A 20,679-nucleotide genomic window follows, 5' to 3' on the forward strand; every position below is an offset into this window, starting at 1 on the left:
CCCCTGGCTGCTCTGCTCCATAGTTTTAATCCCTGAAAAGGAGCAAGGTGGTGTGGAGAGGGAAGACCAAGAAGGTGGCATATTTTCACTTCTGATGCTCTTTTTACCCAGGGACAGGGATATAAAGCCTGGACTTGGTTTAGGCTTTTATCTAAGTGACCTGGAAGTCTGTGCTAGCTACAAGTGCCGTAAAAGTAGGTGATGCCAGGACTGTAGGCAAAGACCCACAAGAGGCAGGATTTCCTTACAAGAGTTACATTGACTGTCCCCAAAGTATATCATACTTATACACGTGTCCATCAATTAATTATTTTGTTATATTAACCTGACCACTAGAGATGTCAAACCTTTAACTTCCTAAATCTCCCTGAGACTTCTCTTCCCTTTCTTTGATATGTTCCCTGCCTGCCTGGGATTTGTTGATTAGAAGATAGTTTAAGGCAAAAGGTGACCTACTGCTATTAACAAGTGTTTCACCTTTGAATTTCCTGAGAATCCCTGGGACCATATTGGCCAGACCTGCTAATTCCATAGGTTTTGCACAGTTACTTTTATTTTGGACAGATCCTTTGGTGTAGTCCCCACAAACCAGGGTTCTTGTGTATGAATTTCACCAATTTATTCCATTGTGCCATAAATAATTAATTTAGCTTTGTTTTGATGTCCTTGTTCTCTCTGACTGCTTATTTTATGCCCTGCTCTTCAGTTGCCCTCAAGGCAATATATCAAATATAAAGGGTACAAGGAAGTTCTGACACCTTTGCTTTGTTATGGTTTTGCACTTACTAGAGGTCATGTTCATTTCAATTTTCCTCGTTTGGATGCAAGGTCAGCTTGTTGAAAAATGTATTGATAATTCCTTTGGGAAATAATTTTAGTCATGTCATGTCAGCTTCGTTTTGCCTTTTGTCAAATCTTCTAAAGAAGGTGTAGGTATTTGGATGGCCAATGTGATGTTCCTGTGTAACCTCTGTGTCACTTGTGATAACTCACAAGCCTCCATCTCAATTCCCTCAGCTGCCTCTCTCTATTCAAACTGGCTTGTAAGAAGTGTGTTACTTCCCTGCAGCTTCCACCACAGCTGTGGTCAGTTTTAAAATGAGATTTTGGAATGTATGGGGTCAAAGCTTTAGGATTTGAGTTCTACTCTTTGCCTATAAATTTGAATTTAACTCCTCAGGTTCAGCTGGATTTTCAAAAGAAATAAGGCATGTGCAATGACACTGTTTCATCTGTTCACATGGACCTGCTTACTAAATTGGGTGATGCTGGCTGTGGGGTGAAATTGCAGATACCACCTTATTCAAACCTCATGGACAAGTAGGGGAGAAAGAGCATAAGTGCCTCTGCTGCCTTCTCTTTGAGTCAGAGACAAATGGTGGCCATGGAGCTTGCAGAGCAACCAGCAGCTGGAGCATGCATAAGGAGGGAGAGCAGAACTGTGAGAGTTCCACAAAAGAGCTGGGGCCTGTGAGGCACATGGGAACTGAGAGCATGGGAGGCACCTGGCAGTGTGGGGTAGGGCTGAGCTGAAAGACATCTGTGGGGAAACACAGGTATTGTGGGAAGACAAGGGATTGAGCAGAACACAGGAGGAAGGGGAAGGGAGTTACTGAGGAACAGCAGTGAGAATGCAAGGAAGCAAAGCATGAGTTTTGGGGATTTTTAAGCAAGATTTCTTTCAAAAAATATTTTTTTAGCACCACAACTAACTGCAGGATCCAATTGTTCCTATCTCCCCCTCATTTACATGCCATCGGTACATATGAAATTCAAAGGACAAATTTTTCCCTCAGGAGTGTCACGTGATTGTTGCTACACATTGTCTCAGCACTGCATCCTATGGAAGTATGATTCAGAGCTGAATTTTGACAGCAAGCAACAAGTCTGATGGCTAACAAAGAAGAATCAAGCTGTCTACTGATGTTTGAGTGCAGTCTAATGTAATCTAATAAAAAGAGCAGCTAGAGCCTGAATTTGCATTTGAAATACCTTGGCTGTGTTTGGAGATGTGTTTCAATGGAAAAAGCTCATGAAGCTGCTCTGTAACTTCCTTTTCTGTCTGCTGATTTTGTTTCCTGTTTCTGCACAGTGGAAATCTTGAAACCCTGCCAGGAAGTAAGCCTTTTCCCACAAGACTCAGTCTGCTGAGACTTGGTTGGGTGGGGACAGGGGGAAGCGTGCAAAGGATTGCTGAATTCTCCACAAGAAATTTGAAGGCTTAACTGGATTTCAGCTGACACTTAGGGAGGCTTAATTCCAGCGAGAGGGCCAGGACTGAAGACAAAGGATAGTGCTGGAAGTATGTTGGAAAGAGAAACTAGCAGCATGATTGCTTGAGGGACCAGGCTTCTCCCTGCAGCTGTTCTTATTCTTTGTAAAAGTTACCCTCTTTGCACACAATACATAAAGGAGAAGTAAAGTTAGCTCAGGACATGAAAGACACAAGGAGGGTCCTTGGTAAAGACATCCAGTTACATATGCACCTCTCTGTTTAGTGGCAGTTCTCCATAATCTGTGTTCAGATTCCCTTTACCTTCTACCACATTGTTCTCCTCTGTTGTCTGGTGCATGTTCTTCCTTCTACTGCCCTATCTCAGCTCCAACTCTGCTCTGTTTACCCTCTGTACTCTCCTGTGAGCATCTCATTCTGTTCTGCCTTAAGGGAATTCCAGCTAGCCAAACTAACCAGCTTCTTCCTTCTGGTTGTTTTCAAGATCTTGTTGTGGCTTTTCAGTAGAAGGGGTTTATATAAAAGATGGAGAGAGGCCTTTTAACAGAACCTGGTAGGATAAGGGGTGATGGGTTTAAACTGAAAAAACCAGATCTAGATTAGCTATAAGGAAGACATTCTTTAAAATGAGGTTGCTGAGATGCTGAAACAGGTTGTCCAGAGAAATTTCAGATTCCCCTTAATTGAAAATGTTTAGGTTGGAAGGGGCTTTGAGCAGCCTGATGTAGTGAAAGATGTCCTTGCCCATGGCAGGTGGGCTGGAGAAAATAGTCTTTGAAGGTCTCTTCTGACCAAACCATAGTCCTATCTGCTGACTGAACCCTCCTCACCCTGTCTTATTGGCATCTCTTCTCAGAAGTCTTTCTGATTTAGAATGTATCTCAGAAGCCATTTCCCTTGTCTCCTTTCAAGATCTGCTCCAGCTTGAAATTAGACTAAGCACTGACACTTTGCCCAAGGTAATATCAGAGGTCTTTACCAGAAAGCAGATAAGGGAGGTAAATGACAGTGTTGGAAAAGTAGCAGGAAAATGTAAACCATCCCTTTCCAGCCTCTGAAGTGGCGCCTGAAGCAAGCACTGCTCTGAACTTCCATAGGCTGTGAATCAGATTTTAATAGAAAAGTTTCTGTCTGTACTCTTCCCAATAATTTCTCAGACCATCAACATATTTTTTTTTAAAATTCCCCTTTGCTTGTTCTTCTCCCTGACCCCAGCCTGATCCTTCTGTTTCTTCATGGACATGTCAATCATCTGATTATTTTTATTGCTTTGTCTAAGGCTGCAACTCCCCAGGTCTCATTTCTACAGGAGCCTTTCCTAGTCTGAGATTTGTTCTAGTGCTAGCTTCCAACCGGGACTGACTTTGAAAAATGAGACATAGCTGCAACATTTGATATAGCAAATGCAGCTTAACCACAAGGGACAAGTAGGGCAGAAAGCATTTTGTCCTGGACTGCAGGTTAAACTGGGCTAAGAACTGTGATATCTGTAAATGTGAGAGCAATGGTAGAATTACTAATAGACAAAGAAAGACATGAAAATATGGGGAGATAGTTAAGTAAGAAAGTTAAAAAATTAAAAAAAACTTCTATAAATGTCTTGGAAAGGAAGCCTGTCAGCTGAGAATCTGAAATGGGGAAGGAGCGCAACTTCCTTTTTGGTTGTTAGGTTCTCATTTTTCTTTTATGTCTCAAGATCTTCCATGGTGCCAGGACTGATTTCCTGGGCTAAGAAACTGAAGATATCTTTGGAGCATTTCTGAGCTCCCAGGAATTCTCAGGTTATCACCAGTGTTTCCAGTGTTCAGCACAGCCTTCTTTGATGGGCAGAGGGTGAATGAACAGATGGGAAAGGCTCAGTAACCTATTAGTGTCACCCTCTGGAAGCAAGGAGCTACAAGGACCACCTTTTATGTGGCAAAACTAAGGAAAGGGTCACACTGATTAAATGGCATCAGAAATCACCTATGCTGAGGTGAAGTTCAAAAATGAATCACCGGCTCCAGTGGTCAAAGGTAAGGAATGAATGGGTTATTTGGGAGGGAGGGAGCAGGGCTGAAAAAGAGGCAATGGAGATCTTTCCTCCTGCGGCTCTGGTTCCTACCTGATCTTGATGGATTGGTTAGAAAAAGGAGTTAAATGCTCTGGAGACTGAAGGAGTTTTGAAATAAGAGTCTTGAGGAACGTCTCCAAGAGGAAAGGTGAATGGGAGTTGCAACATTAACAAGGATGAATACCGGGAGCACAAAGAGTAAGTTTCAAATGAGCATTCATTAAGGAATCTGTTTGGCTCCCTCAGTACCCTACATGTTATGTAGTCTTGAAAGAGTCATTTTTGGACCATGCTGAGTACCAACAGTAGAGACTGTGGTATATTATAAACAATCTTCTCTGTCACAAAGGCGGAGGGGCTCCCAAAGCAGCAAATAATCCCAAGTCCTGGCTGCTCTTGGCTCTGAGTGAGACTACAGATTGCTGCTTGTGGAGAGGGTAAAAGAATCAACATGCCTGCTTATAGTAGAGCAGTCAGTTGTACTCTGCAGCTTCATGAGAAATGGTACTGGCTGCAGAAACATAACCCCATTGCCTATGGCTGATTGAGAAATGGTCCTTGGAGAAGAGAGACCCAAAACTTGAACACCCTAAAATATACAGAAGAAGAATTATTTAAGATCTGGAGGGAGATTCAAATCTGTTATTGATGTCTTCAATTCCTAAAAAATGTTTAACACACCAAACAAACTATTAAAAGATACAATGGTAAAATGGTTCTTTTACTAGATTTTGTGCAAATCTAAAGCACGTTCTGCTTAGTATGTACTCTGTAGTCATTATGCCACAAGTAGGTAAGGTTCACTGCTTCTGCCTGACATACAGGACCCTACACAGCAGCAGGTTGTTACAGGGCAGTAAATGTATGTGTGCATAAAGCAAGGAATAATAATTTTTAAATATTAAATAAATAATTACTGCTGCCTAAGGATATTAGCTTGCCTATTTATAGCTTTACCTCAGTTTTACAATCCCAAACAGAGCAGACATTAGTTCCAGGTTATTCCTTGCCTGCTCTGAGGCATGACTCATGGAAATAAAGAATGTACATAGTCCTGTATGACTTGAAAGTTGACTGTTTTCAGTGCACCAATATTAGTTGGCTCTGAATGTAATTAGCATTTCCACTGTGGTGAGGTGGAGGTTGTGGGAGTTCCCCATTGTGTTCCAAATGATTATTCCAAAGACATCAAGTCTGTTGTGTTGTGATCATGCTGGCCACATTACAGAGCACAGACCAGCTGTGGAAAGCATTTTGAAGGGAGCTCAACCCACCGAGTGTACACAAGATTACTGCACTTCAGTTGTGTTGCTGAGGTGCACAGCATGCAGTGCTCCCTGTGCCACCTGGGTGTGAGTGTGGGATGCTCAGGTCTGACTGGGCACAGGTTGAACAATCTCTGAATGTGCTGCATATCAAAAAAATCAGTTGGACTGGTTAGAGCTATTTCTGAAGTAGGTGGTTGGACTCCAGATCATGAGGGGGCTCCTGGTTTTCACTGAGGCAAAAGCTCTGACTAGAAAAACATTATTTGACCAGGGAAACCTGGACCTTGTCTGTCCCCACACATTTTCTCTCCAAATAATGAAAGAGTATGCCTTTTGCCTTGTAGCAGTCTCTCCCAAGCCTTTGGGAAGTAGTCAGAAGGCTTCCACAAAGAGCAGGTTTCTGACAGTCTTTCTTACTAGGCATGTCTGGCAGGTACATTTGGCTGCTGACAGACCTGGGACCTTTGTGCTGAACCATGAATGAAGGCTCTCTAAATCTTTAATAGCAGTCTCTCCCAAAACTACTTTACTCCTGTTCTGCAGTGAGTGGTGCTGTCTCTTTACTCTCCTATTTGCCCTGGCTGGTGTATCTGCCACTAGCTAGAGCAATCCCTTAACACGTGTTTGCTTCTCCTTCCCCATGACCCATTCTCCTGTCTGCTCCCAAACCTTCTCAGTACTGGCAATATCCCTCTAGACAAAAATGAGGTCCTGGCAAATCTTAATCTGATTACTTTACTCAGGCCGCTGGACACAGTCCTCTTCTCCCCAGACATCCAGCCTAGCACAACCTAGTTTTATTACAGCAAATCTTTGAATTCTGACTTGGAAAACAGAGATGGGAGGAAAAAAATATATCTTTTAATCTCCCAATGATGATGTGCCATCATAGCCTTGCACATTTTTTGTCTCCCATCCTCACTCAGATTACACCAACATTCTGCACAGGAAGTCCAAAAAGCTAAGAAGGAACTGAAGCAGGCAGACAAAGTTTCCTGGGAAGAAGTCAACATGAAATCTTTCCTTGTATGTCTCAAGTATCACAGTCTGAGCAACGTTGCATTTGGTAGCTTTGGGCTCAATCTAGAAAGGCATTGTTTCACTTCAGATTTTGAGGCCCTGTGAAGAGCTCACCCCCAAACACCAACAATTATCATTGTTGGCTCACTGGCTGGGCTGAGAACATATTCACTGAATTTGACTTTTCTCCAGAAATCACAGACATTCCCTGCTCTGTCCCAGTCTGCCCTTCTCCAAAACCTTGTAACTTCCACATCAGAATTATTTTTTTTTTCTTTTGTGGAGCACTCCCTTGAGTAGTACATCCTTGGTATGTGGACTGTGGACTGGTGGACCCATAGTTGAGTGTGGTGTTTTGTTTGATGTGTTTCTGTCACTTTTAGTACCTCCGGAGACAAAGAAGCCTGAGCACCATCCCCAGAAATACCCACTCTGGCTGCCATGGTCGATCTCACTCCTGCTCCTCTTGGTGTGCTTTGCCCTTGTTGTTATCCTTCTTGGTGAGTATGTGCAGGAGATTACAAGGGAGAGGTGTGGGGGAGTGCTGGGAGAAAAGTAGAGAAACCATGGTTTGTGTTTGTCTGGGCTTTGTGTAAGGTCTCAGGTTTTGCTGCCCTGACTTTGTATATGTCTGCATACTTACCCCAAATCTTCCACTGTTTACTCTGAGGCTTTGTCAATGTGCCCAGATTGCACATTCCAGTCTTGCATGGCCTTTTTGGAACTCTGGAACAATTCTCTACCTTGATTCCCCACAAAAAGAACTCACATTTGGCAGATGGGAAAAAGTGGAGACAGAAGCACAAGTGTCTGTACAGGCAGCTGAATCTGCACTTAGGCTCTCTAAGGTGCTTGGATATGCTTTGTATCCTAGTGGAAAAAATGTCTTCTCACAGGCATGGCATATCCAGGATTGACTGTACAGTGTAGTTAATTAACTCTCACAACTTTTTAGGGTTGATTGCAGAATAATTCATTAGAGGTTATTCCTGGACATGCTGTTTGTGAAGATTGTGATCATCGTTTCAGTCTAATTTTCTGTTAAAGATAATTAATGGCATGTTTGCACAAGTTGTCAATTACCACAATGGATTCTGGAAGAGGTATCTTATTACAATAAATCACTGCCTTTCCTTTTGCCCTTAGTGTCTGTGTCCCAGAAATTTATATTGCTTTGTTCCTAAAACCTTTCATAGTACTCAACCAAATGGTTGGGGAGCTTCAGGCTGGGATATTAGCATCTGATACCTTGTGATACACATGGAAGGTGTAATTTTTAGTGAAAATTTACTTATCCAAGTTAATTGACGCTACACAGGATTTTGGTTTAGCAGAGAGATACAGCATTTAAATGAAACAGCAGTACAAATTGCATGTAGCAGAGTGGCCACTGCAATGCACAAATGGATCACAATACAAACATGATTTTAAATGCTGGTCATACAAGCATGGAGTCATAGAATCATTAATGTTGGAAAAGATAGCTTAGGTCATGTAGCTAAATGACTAACCAACCACTGCCAAGCCCACCACTGAAACATGTTTCCAAGTGCTACATCTACTTGCCTTTGGAACTCTACTGGGAATGGTGACTCCACCATTTCTCTGAGCAGCACGTTCCAGTGCTTGGCTACCTTTCAGTGAAGAAGCTTTTACTAATATCCAAACTAAATCTTCCCTGGCACAACTTCAGACCATTTCCTCTTGTACTATTGGTTGTTACCTGGGAGAAGAGGCTGACCCACACCTGGCTACAACCTCCTTTCAGGGAGCTGTAGAGAGTGACAAGGTCACCCATGAGCGTCCTTTTCTGCAGGATAAACACCACCAGCTCATTTAGCTGCTCCTTATAGGACTTGTGCTCCAGACCTGTCCCCAACTCCTCCACTGCCCTTCTCTAGACATGCTCTAACACTTTTATATCCTTGTTATGAGGGGCCCAAATTGAACATAGTTTTGCAGTATGTTCCAAATCAAGACATTGTGTGTCCCCAAATACCAAGACAAAATAGGGGAGTTAACGCCAGCTTAGGCTCATTGATTTCTTCAGGTATGTTTTTGTTACTCATTCAGTTTCTTACACTAATTTGGACTAAGATATACAATTGTCCTGTGCTGGTTTGGCTAACTAAGGAAAATGCTAGCCTCTTTTTGATCTCTAAAGGGATGAACACTTCCACAGCAGGTCAAATCTCTCAGCTGATCTAAACCAAAAGTCACCTCTCTTCTCAACCTTTCTCTTTGTGTAGTGACAAGGTGACCTTTATTGGCAATGGGAGTGGTCAGCCAGCCATTGCCCTTGCCCATCTCCTCTGAGCCTCCTTCCATTACAGCAATTCACTAATCCGGCACCAGAGCCACTACAATTGTTCTGCTCCTAAGTCAAAATATTTCAAAATCAAATGATTGATGAAAATAGACATCTGGATCACTAAGCACACCCTGATCAGCTCCTAATCCATCCTCCTGAGTGTCTGACTTACTAGGAAGTCCTTGGGACTGTGGATGTGGCCTGTCACCAACAGTGCATTATTCCCCACAAACTGGGAGCTAGGAAGGCCTAGGAGTTTATGCCTCACCCTGGTTTCAGCAGCTCCCACTGTATGTGATTACCTTCACCTGGACTGTGTGTTGCTGATGGAACAGGCCCAGCTGATGGGTGACTCCTCCAAATGCCAGCTGATGTGCAGTTTAGGAAGAGACAAAGGGTGACAATGAGATGCTGCTTTGTAGACTGGCAGCTGGGCTCCAGCTGTGTGCATGGCAGAGTGGCTGTGGTTAGGTGGGATCAATCCTGCCATGTGTGGCATGTCCTCAGTGGGATGTGCTTCCAGGGGTCCTTCTGCTAACTTGGGAGACGGTCTCTTTCTGGCTGGGAAGGCAGCTGTGCCACTGGTTTGGGCCAGGAGAGGTGACAGCTGGGACAATGCTTGGTGGGGAAGTGGTGTCAGGAGAGTCCAGAGATGGGCCAGAGATGCTGTGTGAGGAGCTGTGAGGAAGGGGTAATCCTGCTGCCTTTCCTCTCCCTTTGCAGTGGTTCCCTTCTGCCACAGCACTGACCAGCCCACAGCCCTGCAGCAGCAGTTCTCGGAGTGGAAGTGCGACTCAGCGGTGCCACAAGTCACAGGTCAGTACTCGCAATGTCCCCTCTTCCTTGGCCTTAAGGCCTCAAGGAGGCTGTACCAGGACAAGTCAAAGAACATCACCAAAAGAACTTTCTCGAGACCCATGACCCCATTGCAAGGATTTGTAATGGCTTTGGGTCCACATTCCCAAAGCAATGGGAAGAAATGTCTGTAGCATCCCTGATTTTTCAAGCATTTTCTTGTCGCTTTGAGAATTAAATGTTCTGATCTTGTTTTCATAGTTGGCAGTCACTTTCTCAGGAAAGGAACTATAAACATAGATGTTTATACATTCTATTAAAGAAACGTCTTCTGATGGAAGTTTCTCACGACTATTGTGATTGGAAAAGTGGTAACCTAACGGGTTAAGTTAGTGGTTAAATTACTGGTTAGGTTACCCTATCTAATCCCTGGCCATTGTCAAAAATCTTTAAATATTAAAGTCACAGAATAAATAACTTCTTTTTCATATCATACATTGAGCCATGTCAGTGTGAATCATTTAGTGTCCTACAGCGACACTTTCTCTCAGGAAAAGTCACTGAGGAGGACATGAGCACTGTCCCTGGAAATCGTGGATCTTTGCAATCACCATCTCTTGTCAGTAGGCTTCACCTCTCTGTCCTCTCCCTGCACAGCACGAGGCTGGACGTGCTGCCCAAAGGACTGGAGAAGGTTTCAAAGAAGCTGCTATTTCCTGTCCTCTGACACAATGAACTGGGCTGAGAGTGAGCAGAACTGCACTGGGATGGGCTCCCAGCTGGTGGTGATCAACAGCAAAGAAGAGCAGGTACTTGCACAGGGCTGAGACTGGGATCCAGCAGGCAGAGACACAGTGCTGGGCCCTGGAGGGGACTCAGAGCCCCTCCTTGTCCTGCAGGTAATGGGGAATGTCCTGTCTGCACCTCTGCAGCACCAGCTCCCTCTGCTACCAGCCCCACCCCACAGGGACTCCTGATGCCTCCCTGTGCTCAGTCCTGCTCCTCATGAACATTATGCTCTGTCTCTCTGATTGCCAGGTTTTTCTCTCCATGCTAATGAAAAAACCTCCTAAAAGAGAGAATTTCTACATTGGTCTGTTTGAGGAGAAGATGGGCAAGTGGCAGTGGGTGGACAAGACTCCATATAATGTGTCAGCAGCGTGAGTATCTCTGGATGAAGAGTGTTTGGTGTAATTCCTGATAGGGAATTAAAATAGGAGAGATGTGAGAGGTTCAGCTGGTGAATGAGAGGGGGTTGTCACCAGACTTCCTGGTGAGTGATCAAAGATACAGCAGGAGAGGGCTGTGTGGTACACCAGGTTCACACGGCCCCGTCTGTGCTGATTATTGGTTATGAATTACTAACTGTGACATGGAAGTCAAGGCTGTAAGCATAGAAAAAACTTCAACTTTCTGGCAGCAGGGGCACTTCAGAAGCCTGATGACCAGCCTGGCCTGACCTCCATTCACTGCACCTGTATGCACAAAATGGCTTGTGCTGGAATGCAGGGAAAGAGATGGGGCACAGGGTGAGAGCACCAGGACTGTCCTTGCTGTGTCTTCTTCTGGAAAACAAACTTGCCCTGGAGGCTGACACGGGCCTCAGCTGGGTGTGAGGTGCCTGGGGTGAGTGGTGCTGATCTGTTCCCCCCAGCAGGATGGAGGAGGGACCTGTTGTGCTGGAAAGCTGTAGGGAGGAGGCAGGTTTCCACGTGACACTGGTGCCAGTGGGATATGGAGTGGAAGAGCACTGCTTCTGTCCATGAAACAGCATTGGGAATTTCTGTCTCTTCCCTTCAAGTCCTGCATCCCACTGCAGCCTTTATCAGCAGTGCTTTACGGTGGACACTGGGGAGTAACAAGCCTGTCTCTGTCCCAGGTTCTGGCGAAAAGGTGAACCAAGTGATTACCTTGATGAGAACTGCACGGTAATGCATGTGCTTGAAAAATCTCTCAACAACTGGAATGACGTCAGATCAGACTTGATGCATCATCGAATTTGTGAAGTTGCAGCAGTAACTGTGTGATGGAAGTGCCCCTGTCCTGAGTAAAGCTGGGAGCTGAGCAGTGAGCTGGGAACAGCGCTGGCTGTGCGGGGAGGGGTGGGGAGCCCTGATACATCTTCACGGTGTGGGGTGGGACCATGTGTGTGAAAGTGAAATGAGCTTTGTCCAGCATCCCCCGTGCATGGGGTGGCTCAGGAAACACAGGAAGGCTCAGGCTCACTGAAGCTGGTGCTGTGTTCTTGTGTCCTCTCTGAGTGGGTCCAGCAGCCGCTGGCTGGAAAGAGATGGACTTCTCCAGGAGGAAGACACAGGAATGGAAGACACATATCCAGAGATTCAATGTCCTTTGTGTCCTTGAGCAGAGCTGTTTGCTTTTTGTTGAGTCACACACAGAATGTCCTCTAGCTGTACTGGTTTTGCTGAGCAAATTCAGAAAACTTAATCAAGAGAAAATACAATATCACACCAATGAAGAAAGGCTCTGTGCTGTGTCTCTGCATCTCTTTTTTTCCACATCTCCAAGCTGGAAAGCTTTTGTCCTAGAATCATGGAATGGTTTTGAGTTGCTGGGCTTGGCACTGGGTGGAAAGGCCTGCTGTGTGCAGGGTCTTTAGCGACATTCCCACGTGTTTCTGGCTTTTACCATGCAGGACTCCCCTTTAGGCCTCCCCGCTGCAATAACTCTTAGCACACAAGCAGGACAAGGAGCAGAATTCCTATCTTCCCTCCTCCAGACAAGAGCCATCCCAGCACAGGAGGGTTATACCTGCTGTGGTGAATCCAGCTGGATGTGCACAGTCCCTGAAGGACAGAGCTGACAAGCAGGTCCCTCTGCTGGGTGTCCACTCCTGGTGTCAGCCTGTGGTGAGCAGCAGCCCCTTGCCGGGTCTGGACACGGCCCCCTCGCCTTGGCTGTAGGGAAAAGGTGGGATTTCATACAGGATTGCTGCCTCTAGGAACAGAGCAGGAGGGGAACAAGGGTGATTCATTCCAGGAGTTTGGGATGAATCAGGATCTGGAAGAGTCTGTTTCCATGTCCCTCTGAGCCCTCATATCCTGGAGCTCATCATTCCCTGCAAGGATTGACAACATCCTGAATCCCGACAGGCCAGAATCATTGCAGAGAAAGCGAACCTCAGCATCTACATCCCCAACAGTTCAGCCTCATTGGTGAGAGTGAGAGCCAGCCGAGTCCATCTCATCCTTGGGTCCTGCATAACCTGTCTCACAAAGCTCAATGAGAAGGAACCTCCCGTGTCCTCCTGGATTGTTTGTACTTTACTGCTGAAAACAAAGCTCACAAACTGCAGCCCAAGTTGCAGAGCCTGACAGCTGCCCCTGTGAGCTGCCCTGACACCCTGCTGGGGCTTCAGGGCTGTGGGGCTGGTTTTCTGGCTGTGAGAGGGCAAAGCAACCAGGCACAAGTTGTGGGAGCAACTTTCTCTGGGATTAATTCTCTCTTCCTGTGTTATCCCTGCTGCCAGCACTTCTCCTGTGTTTTCTGCCTTGTGCTTTCTTAGTATTTCCTTGCCTTTATGTCAGTGTTGCAGACAACTCTTTCCCTTCAAATCCTTTGGAGTTCAAGGAGACTGGATAGCAGGACTGCTCAGGGGATTCACATTGATGGAGAAACAGTCATCAACCACTGAGAAAGAAAGAACGTCTTCCACCAAGTTAATTTCTGAACATGAGCACATTTGTTGATCTTTATACTTGGGACCCTCTCCAGCCTTACCCATCCCACTTCATGTTGGTCAGATGGCCTGGACAGCAGCAAGTGATAAAGGCATCTGAGGCACAGAAGAAACACTCTGAAAACAAAGTTTGGAAGAAGCAAGAACTATTTAAGAGAGAGAGGAGAGAGAAGTGGGAGGAAAGTGGCCATTGAGCTCAGGGTGCTCTGCAACTTGGCCACCTCTGTCTGTAAGAAGTGCCCTGGCAGCTGAGTGCCATGGGTGACCTCACTCAAGGGGTGCAGCAGGCACAGGCCCACAGTTCTGCAGTGTGACAATGTGACTCTGTGCTTTCACCTGTGGTTCACTGCTGCTGGAAGAGGTGTGGATACACACAAACCCTGCATCTCCAGCAGGAAGTGGGTGGGACCGGGGAACCAGTGTTCCACAAAGGGGATGTGTTCTTGCAGCTGAACTTCCTGGCGGGCTGGTGGGAGACTGGAGGTTGCACAAGTCTTGTGGATGTTTATGTCTGTGAGATCTTGTGAACATTAGTTCCATATAGATGCTTAGAAACGTAGGCTCTGACCCAGCCCTGCAGCCTGTTGTGCACAAAATAACAGAATCAGAGGATGTCTTCTACAGGGAGCTCAGGCTTGTCCTCACCTGGAACAGTTCTGTGCCCTGATCTTCTGATGCTTAAGCTGAAATGGCTGTGCTACTGCCATGAGCTCTTCCACTCCTGTGACACTGCACCCATGCATTCCACTCCAAAGGGAGGAACCAGCTAATGGAACAAGGCTGTGTTCCCATTTAGTCTGTTCCACATATGTCTGCAGCTTTTGCAGCCACAACCAAGAGAGACTTCATAATCTGTCACATACAAGGACTTTGGCACTGCCTAGTGATCCTTCTGCCCCACAATGCCCAGTCTTATGGAACCCCTTTGCTCAAAGCCACAGCCTCCCTTCAAATGGAATTCAATCAAAACAGTGTTGGCAAGTTCTCTGTTGTGCTCTGGATTTCTGGGCTCAGGATGCACATGGGCACTGCACAGGGCATGGGCAGGGCCCAGACTGAGTCATAGATATGCTTTCCTGGTTTTTGGCATTTTTCCTGGTGATTCTTGGTCCTCCTTTCCAGGCTGTCCTCAGTGGGTTTAGCCCTTTCCTAAGAAATGCCAAATATACCTGCCCGGGTATGTATTTTCACATGCACACACACCGTCTCTGCACGCACCAGAGATGGAAGGCCATGTATGACCTGTGAAACTGCCTGAGGCTGTGCAAAGGGAGACTGTGTGAGCTGCACTGATGCTCCCCTTCATTTGTTTTCCTTTGCCTCAATGAGTTTGTGTTGCAATGAACATCTTGTGAAATATCCTGGCAGGGAAATGATGAAAATTCCCCAGTCTCCATGTGCTGTGGTGTACACCCAGGATATGGGGTTTTCAGCACATCACATCAGAGCCTGTGACAGGCCCTCACCAGTGTGGGAGGTGGCCTGTGCAGGAGGAAGGCTGTTTGTGACCACACTGGTAACGGGGACCCTTGGAGAAGAGTGATCCTCTTGTAGAGATGATGGATCACCAAAGCAGAGTCAGTCCTGGAACTGCAGGTAAGCAACCCCCAAACCTTCCTTCCTTTCTGTCCTCCTGCCAAAGGAGATGGGGGAAAGACAGGGCTGGGATGGATCTTGGCCATGGTGTGGTCACCGGCCTCCTGCCAGAGGATGGGGCTTAGGACAAGAGGAAAGCAACAGATGAGGGAAGTGGGCAGTGCCCAGGCTGGCAGAACGAGCTTCTTCCTAGAGCCAGGGGAAATAGAAGTGCAGGCAGACTGTGCCCTGCTCTTCCCTTCAGTGGTTTGTCTGTACACAGTGGGGCTGAGGGGTGCCATCCTTCTGTAATTCCCCCGGTAAAGCTCTCCGTGTGACGCCGAGCACAAGTCCCAGCTCCCATCTCTGGTGTCTTGAAGGACAACCCAGCCAGAGCTCTCCCAAGAGCTCCCAAGTGCCTTTTCCCCCTGTGGAAGCAATCCCTTCTGAGTGTCTGGCTGTGCACACCCTGAGCTGGGCAGTCACTCCTTTGGGGGACCGTGCCATTGCAGAAAGGGGCTCACGGTATGCAGGCAAAATACAGCTAGTGAGAGAAAGAAGCTCTAAAGAGAGAGGAAGAGGAGGGACGTCTAGAAAGAGCATTCAGGGACACACAGGGGTATTGGAAGGTGTTATAAATTAAATACAGCCAAATTTTTTAATAATAAATTTATTAAAAATTTTTGAAAAATTTGTCAAAAAGGAACAACCACAATCACAGTTAAGGTTAAAGCTTCGCACCCGGGATCGACAGTGGGTGAACTTTGAATCAGTCTTTACTGTCCTGACTCCCCCAAGTTCACCATCAGTCTTCTGTAGGAGTGGGTTTTTATACGGTTTCTATAGCCTGAGGCTGCACAGTTTTTCCTCTCCGAGTCTGTTGCATATTCATATTTATTGTAAGTCTGTTAACTAGATTTCTGAGAAGGGAGGAAAGGGTTTGAGTGGCTTTACAGGAACAGAGTTTTTCAGATGCATGGTCCGAGAATCAGATCAGTCTGATATCAGGTGCAAATCACTGTGTCGTTAGTATGCTGATCTCCCCTGGGTGGGCCTTGATTTCCCTGGTGCAACCGTGTTTTTTTTAGCAGATTGTCTGTTCCTCTGGCTCCGAGCTGTCACTGCTGCAACCCTTGCTTACTCAATATACGTAACCAATTTTTATTTACGTATATACACATAGAAAAAACCCGAATTATACATTTATATATCACAGAAGACAACAAGGAAGATGTGTTGAGGAGAAAGGAGGTCTGACAGGACAAAGAGGGAGTGAGGACTGAGAAAAATACAGGCATGTTTTGTAAGAAACAAAATAAGAAAGCGACCTCAGGGCAGCCCCTGTGTTACCGTACTCTGTGGCTCTGAGCCACTGCTAGTGACAGGCAGCAGGACCTGCTTCCAGCACCTGTGGGGCTTCCCCAGTCCTTGGAACGAGGGACCAGTAGGCTATTGGGGTATGGAGCCACCTGGGTTATGCTGCCCCCAAGTCTGGGCTCGGACATGCTCACTCTTGCTTTGTGTTTTTCAGCCCCAGCAGAAGAGAGAAGCTGCTCCTGGCTGAACATCTGGGTCTTCCTTATCTTTGCCCTTGCAATCAAAGCTGCCTTTGTGACCATCTGCCTTGGTGGGTTCCAGGGTGTCTTAATTCCCATGGGATGAAGGGCTTGGGTGACAGCCTTTGGTCAGGTGGAAAACCCCTATGCTAGTCCCTCTGCCAGCAGGCAAATGCCCTTCACCAAAACACAGGTCAGAGTTCCCTCTCCATGCAGTTTCCACCTTTGTGAGCACATATCCGTAGCTTTGAATCCATCATTTGAATCTCTGGGCATAAGGCAGGGCTCTTGGATGTCTGTGTAAGGAACTGCCTGTGGTGGCAGCAAGGCTGTCAGAGCAGTTTGCTGTTAAGTCTCTCAGTCTGCATGAGCTGAGAGCTTGGACAACACTTCTCTGATTGAAGTGTTTCCAGAGGACTGGGAGCCAATGACTTCCTATCCTGCTTCCTCAGCAAGGCTAAGGCATAACAGAGTCTCTCAGCAAACAGATGTTTTGTGGCTGAGGAACACACTGACCCTTATCGATCTCTAAAGGGATGAACACTTACTTCCACAGCAGGTCAAATCTCTCAGCTGATCTAAACCAAAAGTCACCTCTCTTTGCATCTTTTCTCTTTGTGTAGCGACAAGGTGACCTTTATTGGCAATGGGAGTGGTCAGCCTGGCATTGCCCTTGCCCATCTCCTCTGAGCCTCCTTCCATTACAGCAATTCACTAATCTGGCACCAAAGCCACTACAATTGTTCTGCTCCTAAGTCAAAATATTTCAAAATCAAATGATTGATGAAAATAGACATCTGGATCACTAAGCACATCCTAATCAGCTCCTAATCCATCCTCCTGAGTGTCTGACTTACTAGGAAGTCCTCGGGACTGTGGATGTGGCCTGTCACCAACAGTGCATTATTCCCCACAAACTGGGAGCTAGGAAGGCCTAGGAGTTTATGCCTCACCCTGGTTTCAGCAGCTCCCACTGTATGTGATTACCTTCACCTGGACTGTGTGTTGCTGATGGAACAGGCCCAGCTGATGGGTGACTCCTCCAAATGCCAGCTGATGTGCAGTTTAGGAAGAGACAAAGGGTGACAATGAGATGCTGCTTTGTAGACTGGCAGCTGGGCTCCAGCTGTGTGCATGGCAGAGTGGCTGTGGTTAGGTGGGATCAATCCTGCCATGTGTGGCATGTCCTCAGTGGGATGTGCTTCCAGGGGTCCTTCTGCTAACTTGGGAGACGGTCTCTTTCTGGCTGGGAAGGCAGCTGTGCCACTGGTTTGGGCCAGGAGAGGTGACAGCTGGGACAATGCTTGGTGGGGAAGTGGTGTCAGGAGAGTCCAGAGATGGGACAGAGATGCTGTGTGAGGAGCTGTGAGGAAGGGGTAATCCTGCTGCCTTTCCTCTCCCTTTGCAGTGGTTCCCTTCTGCCACAGCACTGACCAGCCCACAGCCCTGCAGCAGCAGTTCTCGGAGTGGAAGTGCGACTCAGCGGTGCCACAAGTCACAGGTCAGTACTCGCAATGTCCCCTCTTCCTTGGCCTTAAGGCCTCAAGGAGGCTGTACCAGGACAAGTCAAAGAACATCACCAAAAGAACTTTCTCGAGACCCATGACCCCATTGCAAGGATTTGTAATGGCTTTGGGTCCACATTCCCAAAGCAATGGGAAGAAATGTCTGTAGCATCCCTGATTTTTCAAGCATTTTCTTGTCGCTTTGAGAATTAAATGTTCTGATCTTGTTTTCATAGTTGGCAGTCACTTTCTCAGGAAAGGAACTATAAACATAGATGTTTATACATTCTATTAAAGAAACGTCTTCTGATGGAAGTTTCTCACGACTATTGTGATTGGAAAAGTGGTAACCTAACGGGTTAAGTTAGTGGTTAAATTACTGGTTAGGTTACCCTATCTAATCCCTGGCCATTGTCAAAAATCTTTAAATATTAAAGTCACAGAATAAATAACTTCTTTTTCATATCATACATTGAGCCATGTCAGTGTGAATCATTTAGTGTCCTACAGCGACACTTTCTCTCAGGAAAAGTCACTGAGGAGGACATGAGCACTGTCCCTGGAAATCGTGGATCTTTGCAATCACCATCTCTTGTCAGTAGGCTTCACCTCTCTGTCCTCTCCCTGCACAGCACGAGGCTGGACGTGCTGCCCAAAGGACTGGAGAAGGTTTCAAAGAAGCTGCTATTTCCTGTCCTCTGACACAATGAACTGGGCTGAGAGTGAGCAGAACTGCACTGGGATGGGCTCCCAGCTGGTGGTGATCAACAGCAAAGAAGAGCAGGTACTTGCACAGGGCTGAGATTGGGATCCAGCAGGCAGAGACACAGTGCTGGGCCCTGGAGGGGACTCAGAGCCCCTCCTTGTCCTGCAGGTAATGGGGAATGTCCTGTCTGCACCTCTGCAGCACCAGCTCCCTCTGCCACCAGCCCCACCCCACAGGGACTCCTGATGCCTCCCTGTGCTCAGTCCTGCTCCTCATGAACATTATGCTCTGTCTCTCTGATTGCCAGGTTTTTCTCTCCATGCTAATGAAAAAACCTCCTAAAAGAGAGAATTTCTACATTGGTCTGTTTGAGAAGATGGGCAAGTGGCAGTGGGTGGACAAGACTCCATATAATGTGTCAGCAGCGTGAGTATCTCTGGATGAAGAGTGTTTGGTGTAATTCCTGATAGGGAATTAAAATAGGAGAGATGTGAGAGGTTCAGCTGGTGAATGAGAGGGGGTTGTCACCAGACTTCCTGGTGAGTGATCAAAGATACAGCAGGAGAGGGCTGTGTGGTACACCAGGTTCACACGGCCCCGTCTGTGCTGATTATTGGTTATGAATTACTAACTGTGACATGGAAGTCAAGGCTGTAAGCATAGAAAAAACTTCAACTTTCTGGCAGCAGGGGCACTTCAGAAGCCTGATGACCAGCCTGGCCTGACCTCCATTCACTGCACCTGTATGCACAAAATGGCTTGTGCTGGAATGCAGGGAAAGAGATGGGGCACAGGGTGAGAGCACCAGGACTGTCCTTGCTGTGTCTTCTTCTGGAAAACAAACTTGCCCTGGAGGCTGACACGGGCCTCAGCTGGGTGTGAGGTGCCTGGGGTGAGTGGTGCTGATCTGTTCCCCCCAGCAGGATGGAGGAGGGACCTGTTGTGCTGGAAAGCTGTAGGGAGGAGGCAGGTTTCCACGTGACACTGGTGCCAGTGGGATATGGAGTGGAAGAGCACTGCTTCTGTCCATGAAACAGCATTGGGAATTTCTGTCTCTTCCCTTCAAGTCCTGCATCCCACTGCAGCCTTTATCAGCAGTGCTTTACGGTGGACACCGGGGAGTAACAAGCCTGTCTCTGTCCCAGGTTCTGGCGAAAAGGTGAACCAACTGATTACCTTGATGAGAACTGCACGGTAATGCATGTGCTTGAAAAATCTCTCAACAACTGGAATGACATCAGATCAGACTTGATGCATCATCGAATTTGTGAAGTTGCAGCAGTAACTGTGTGATGGAAGTGCCCCTGTCCTGAGTAAAGCTGGGAGCTGAGCAGTGAGCTGGGAACAGCGCTGGCTGTGCGGGGAGGGGTGGGGAGCCCCGATACATCTTCACGGTGTGGGGTGGGACCATGTGTGTGAAAGTGAAATGAGCTTTGTCCAGCATCCCCCGTGCATGGGGTGGCTCAGGAAACACAGGAAGGCTCAGGCTCACTGAAGCTGGTGCTGTGTTCTTGTGTCCTCTCTGAGTGGGTCCAGCAGCCGCTGGCTGGAAAGAGATGGACTTCTCCAGGAGGAAGACACAGGAATGGAAGACACATATCCAGAGATTCAATGTCCTTTGTGTCCTTGAGCAGAGCTGTTTGCTTTTTGTTGAGTCACACACAGAATGTCCTCTAGCTGTACTGGTTTTGCTGAGCAAATTCAGAGAACTTAATCAAGAGAAAATACAATATCACACCAATGAAGAAAGGCTCTGTGCTGTGTCTCTGCATCTCTTTTTTTCCCCATCTCCAAGCTGGAAAGCTTTTGTCCTAGAATCATGGAATGGTTTTGAGTTGCTGGGCTTGGCACTGGGTGGAAAGGCCTGCCGTGTCCAGGGTCTTTAGCGACATTCCCACGTGTTTCTGGCTTTTACCATGCAGGACTCCCCTTTAGGCCTCCCCGCTGCAATAACTCT

The 20,679-nt window shown here is 46.8% G+C and overlaps 2 protein-coding genes across 2 annotated transcripts; both read left to right on the forward strand.

Moving 5' to 3' along the window:
* The first annotated feature begins 3,678 nt into the window (after positions 1-3,678).
* On the forward strand, positions 3,679-12,163 carry LOC102113215 (C-type lectin domain family 4 member A). The gene is made up of 6 exons (XM_005531022.3): positions 3,679-4,248; positions 6,958-7,074; positions 9,609-9,701; positions 10,338-10,489; positions 10,719-10,840; positions 11,560-12,163. The coding sequence occupies exons 1-6, from the start codon at positions 4,182-4,184 to the stop codon at positions 11,705-11,707; spliced, it is 699 nt and encodes a 232-aa protein (XP_005531079.1). The 5' UTR covers positions 3,679-4,181; the 3' UTR covers positions 11,708-12,163.
* A 1,800-nt stretch (positions 12,164-13,963) lies between these two features.
* On the forward strand, positions 13,964-20,471 carry LOC148184904 (C-type lectin domain family 4 member D-like). The gene is made up of 6 exons (XM_088050948.1): positions 13,964-14,976; positions 16,487-16,582; positions 17,920-18,012; positions 18,649-18,800; positions 19,030-19,148; positions 19,868-20,471. The coding sequence occupies exons 1-6, from the start codon at positions 14,937-14,939 to the stop codon at positions 20,013-20,015; spliced, it is 648 nt and encodes a 215-aa protein (XP_087907074.1). The 5' UTR covers positions 13,964-14,936; the 3' UTR covers positions 20,016-20,471.
* Positions 20,472-20,679: the final 208 nt, after the last annotated feature.

Source organism: Pseudopodoces humilis, chromosome 2, assembly GCF_049639895.1.
Source record: "Pseudopodoces humilis isolate 2021_Gansu_Grassland_sample_001 chromosome 2, ASM4963989v1, whole genome shotgun sequence".
NCBI classification, from domain to species: Eukaryota; Metazoa; Chordata; class Aves; order Passeriformes; family Paridae; genus Pseudopodoces; species Pseudopodoces humilis.

Bases quoted from the DNA above. Each gene is read 5' to 3' on its own strand.
- LOC102113215 (XM_005531022.3), top strand. From the start codon at position 4,182: ATGGCATCAGAAATCACCTATGCTGAGGTGAAGTTCAAAAATGAATCA. The intron at 7,075-9,608 runs GTGAGTATGTGC...CTCCCTTTGCAG, and splicing joins CCTTGTTGTTATCCTTCTTG to TGGTTCCCTTCTGCCACAGC. The intron at 9,702-10,337 runs GTCAGTACTCGC...CTCCCTGCACAG, and splicing joins AGCGGTGCCACAAGTCACAG to CACGAGGCTGGACGTGCTGC.
- LOC148184904 (XM_088050948.1), top strand. From the start codon at position 14,937: ATGATGGATCACCAAAGCAGAGTCAGTCCTGGAACTGCAG. The intron at 14,977-16,486 runs GTAAGCAACCCC...TGTGTTTTTCAG, and splicing joins AGTCAGTCCTGGAACTGCAG to CCCCAGCAGAAGAGAGAAGC. The intron at 16,583-17,919 runs GTGGGTTCCAGG...CTCCCTTTGCAG, and splicing joins CTTTGTGACCATCTGCCTTG to TGGTTCCCTTCTGCCACAGC.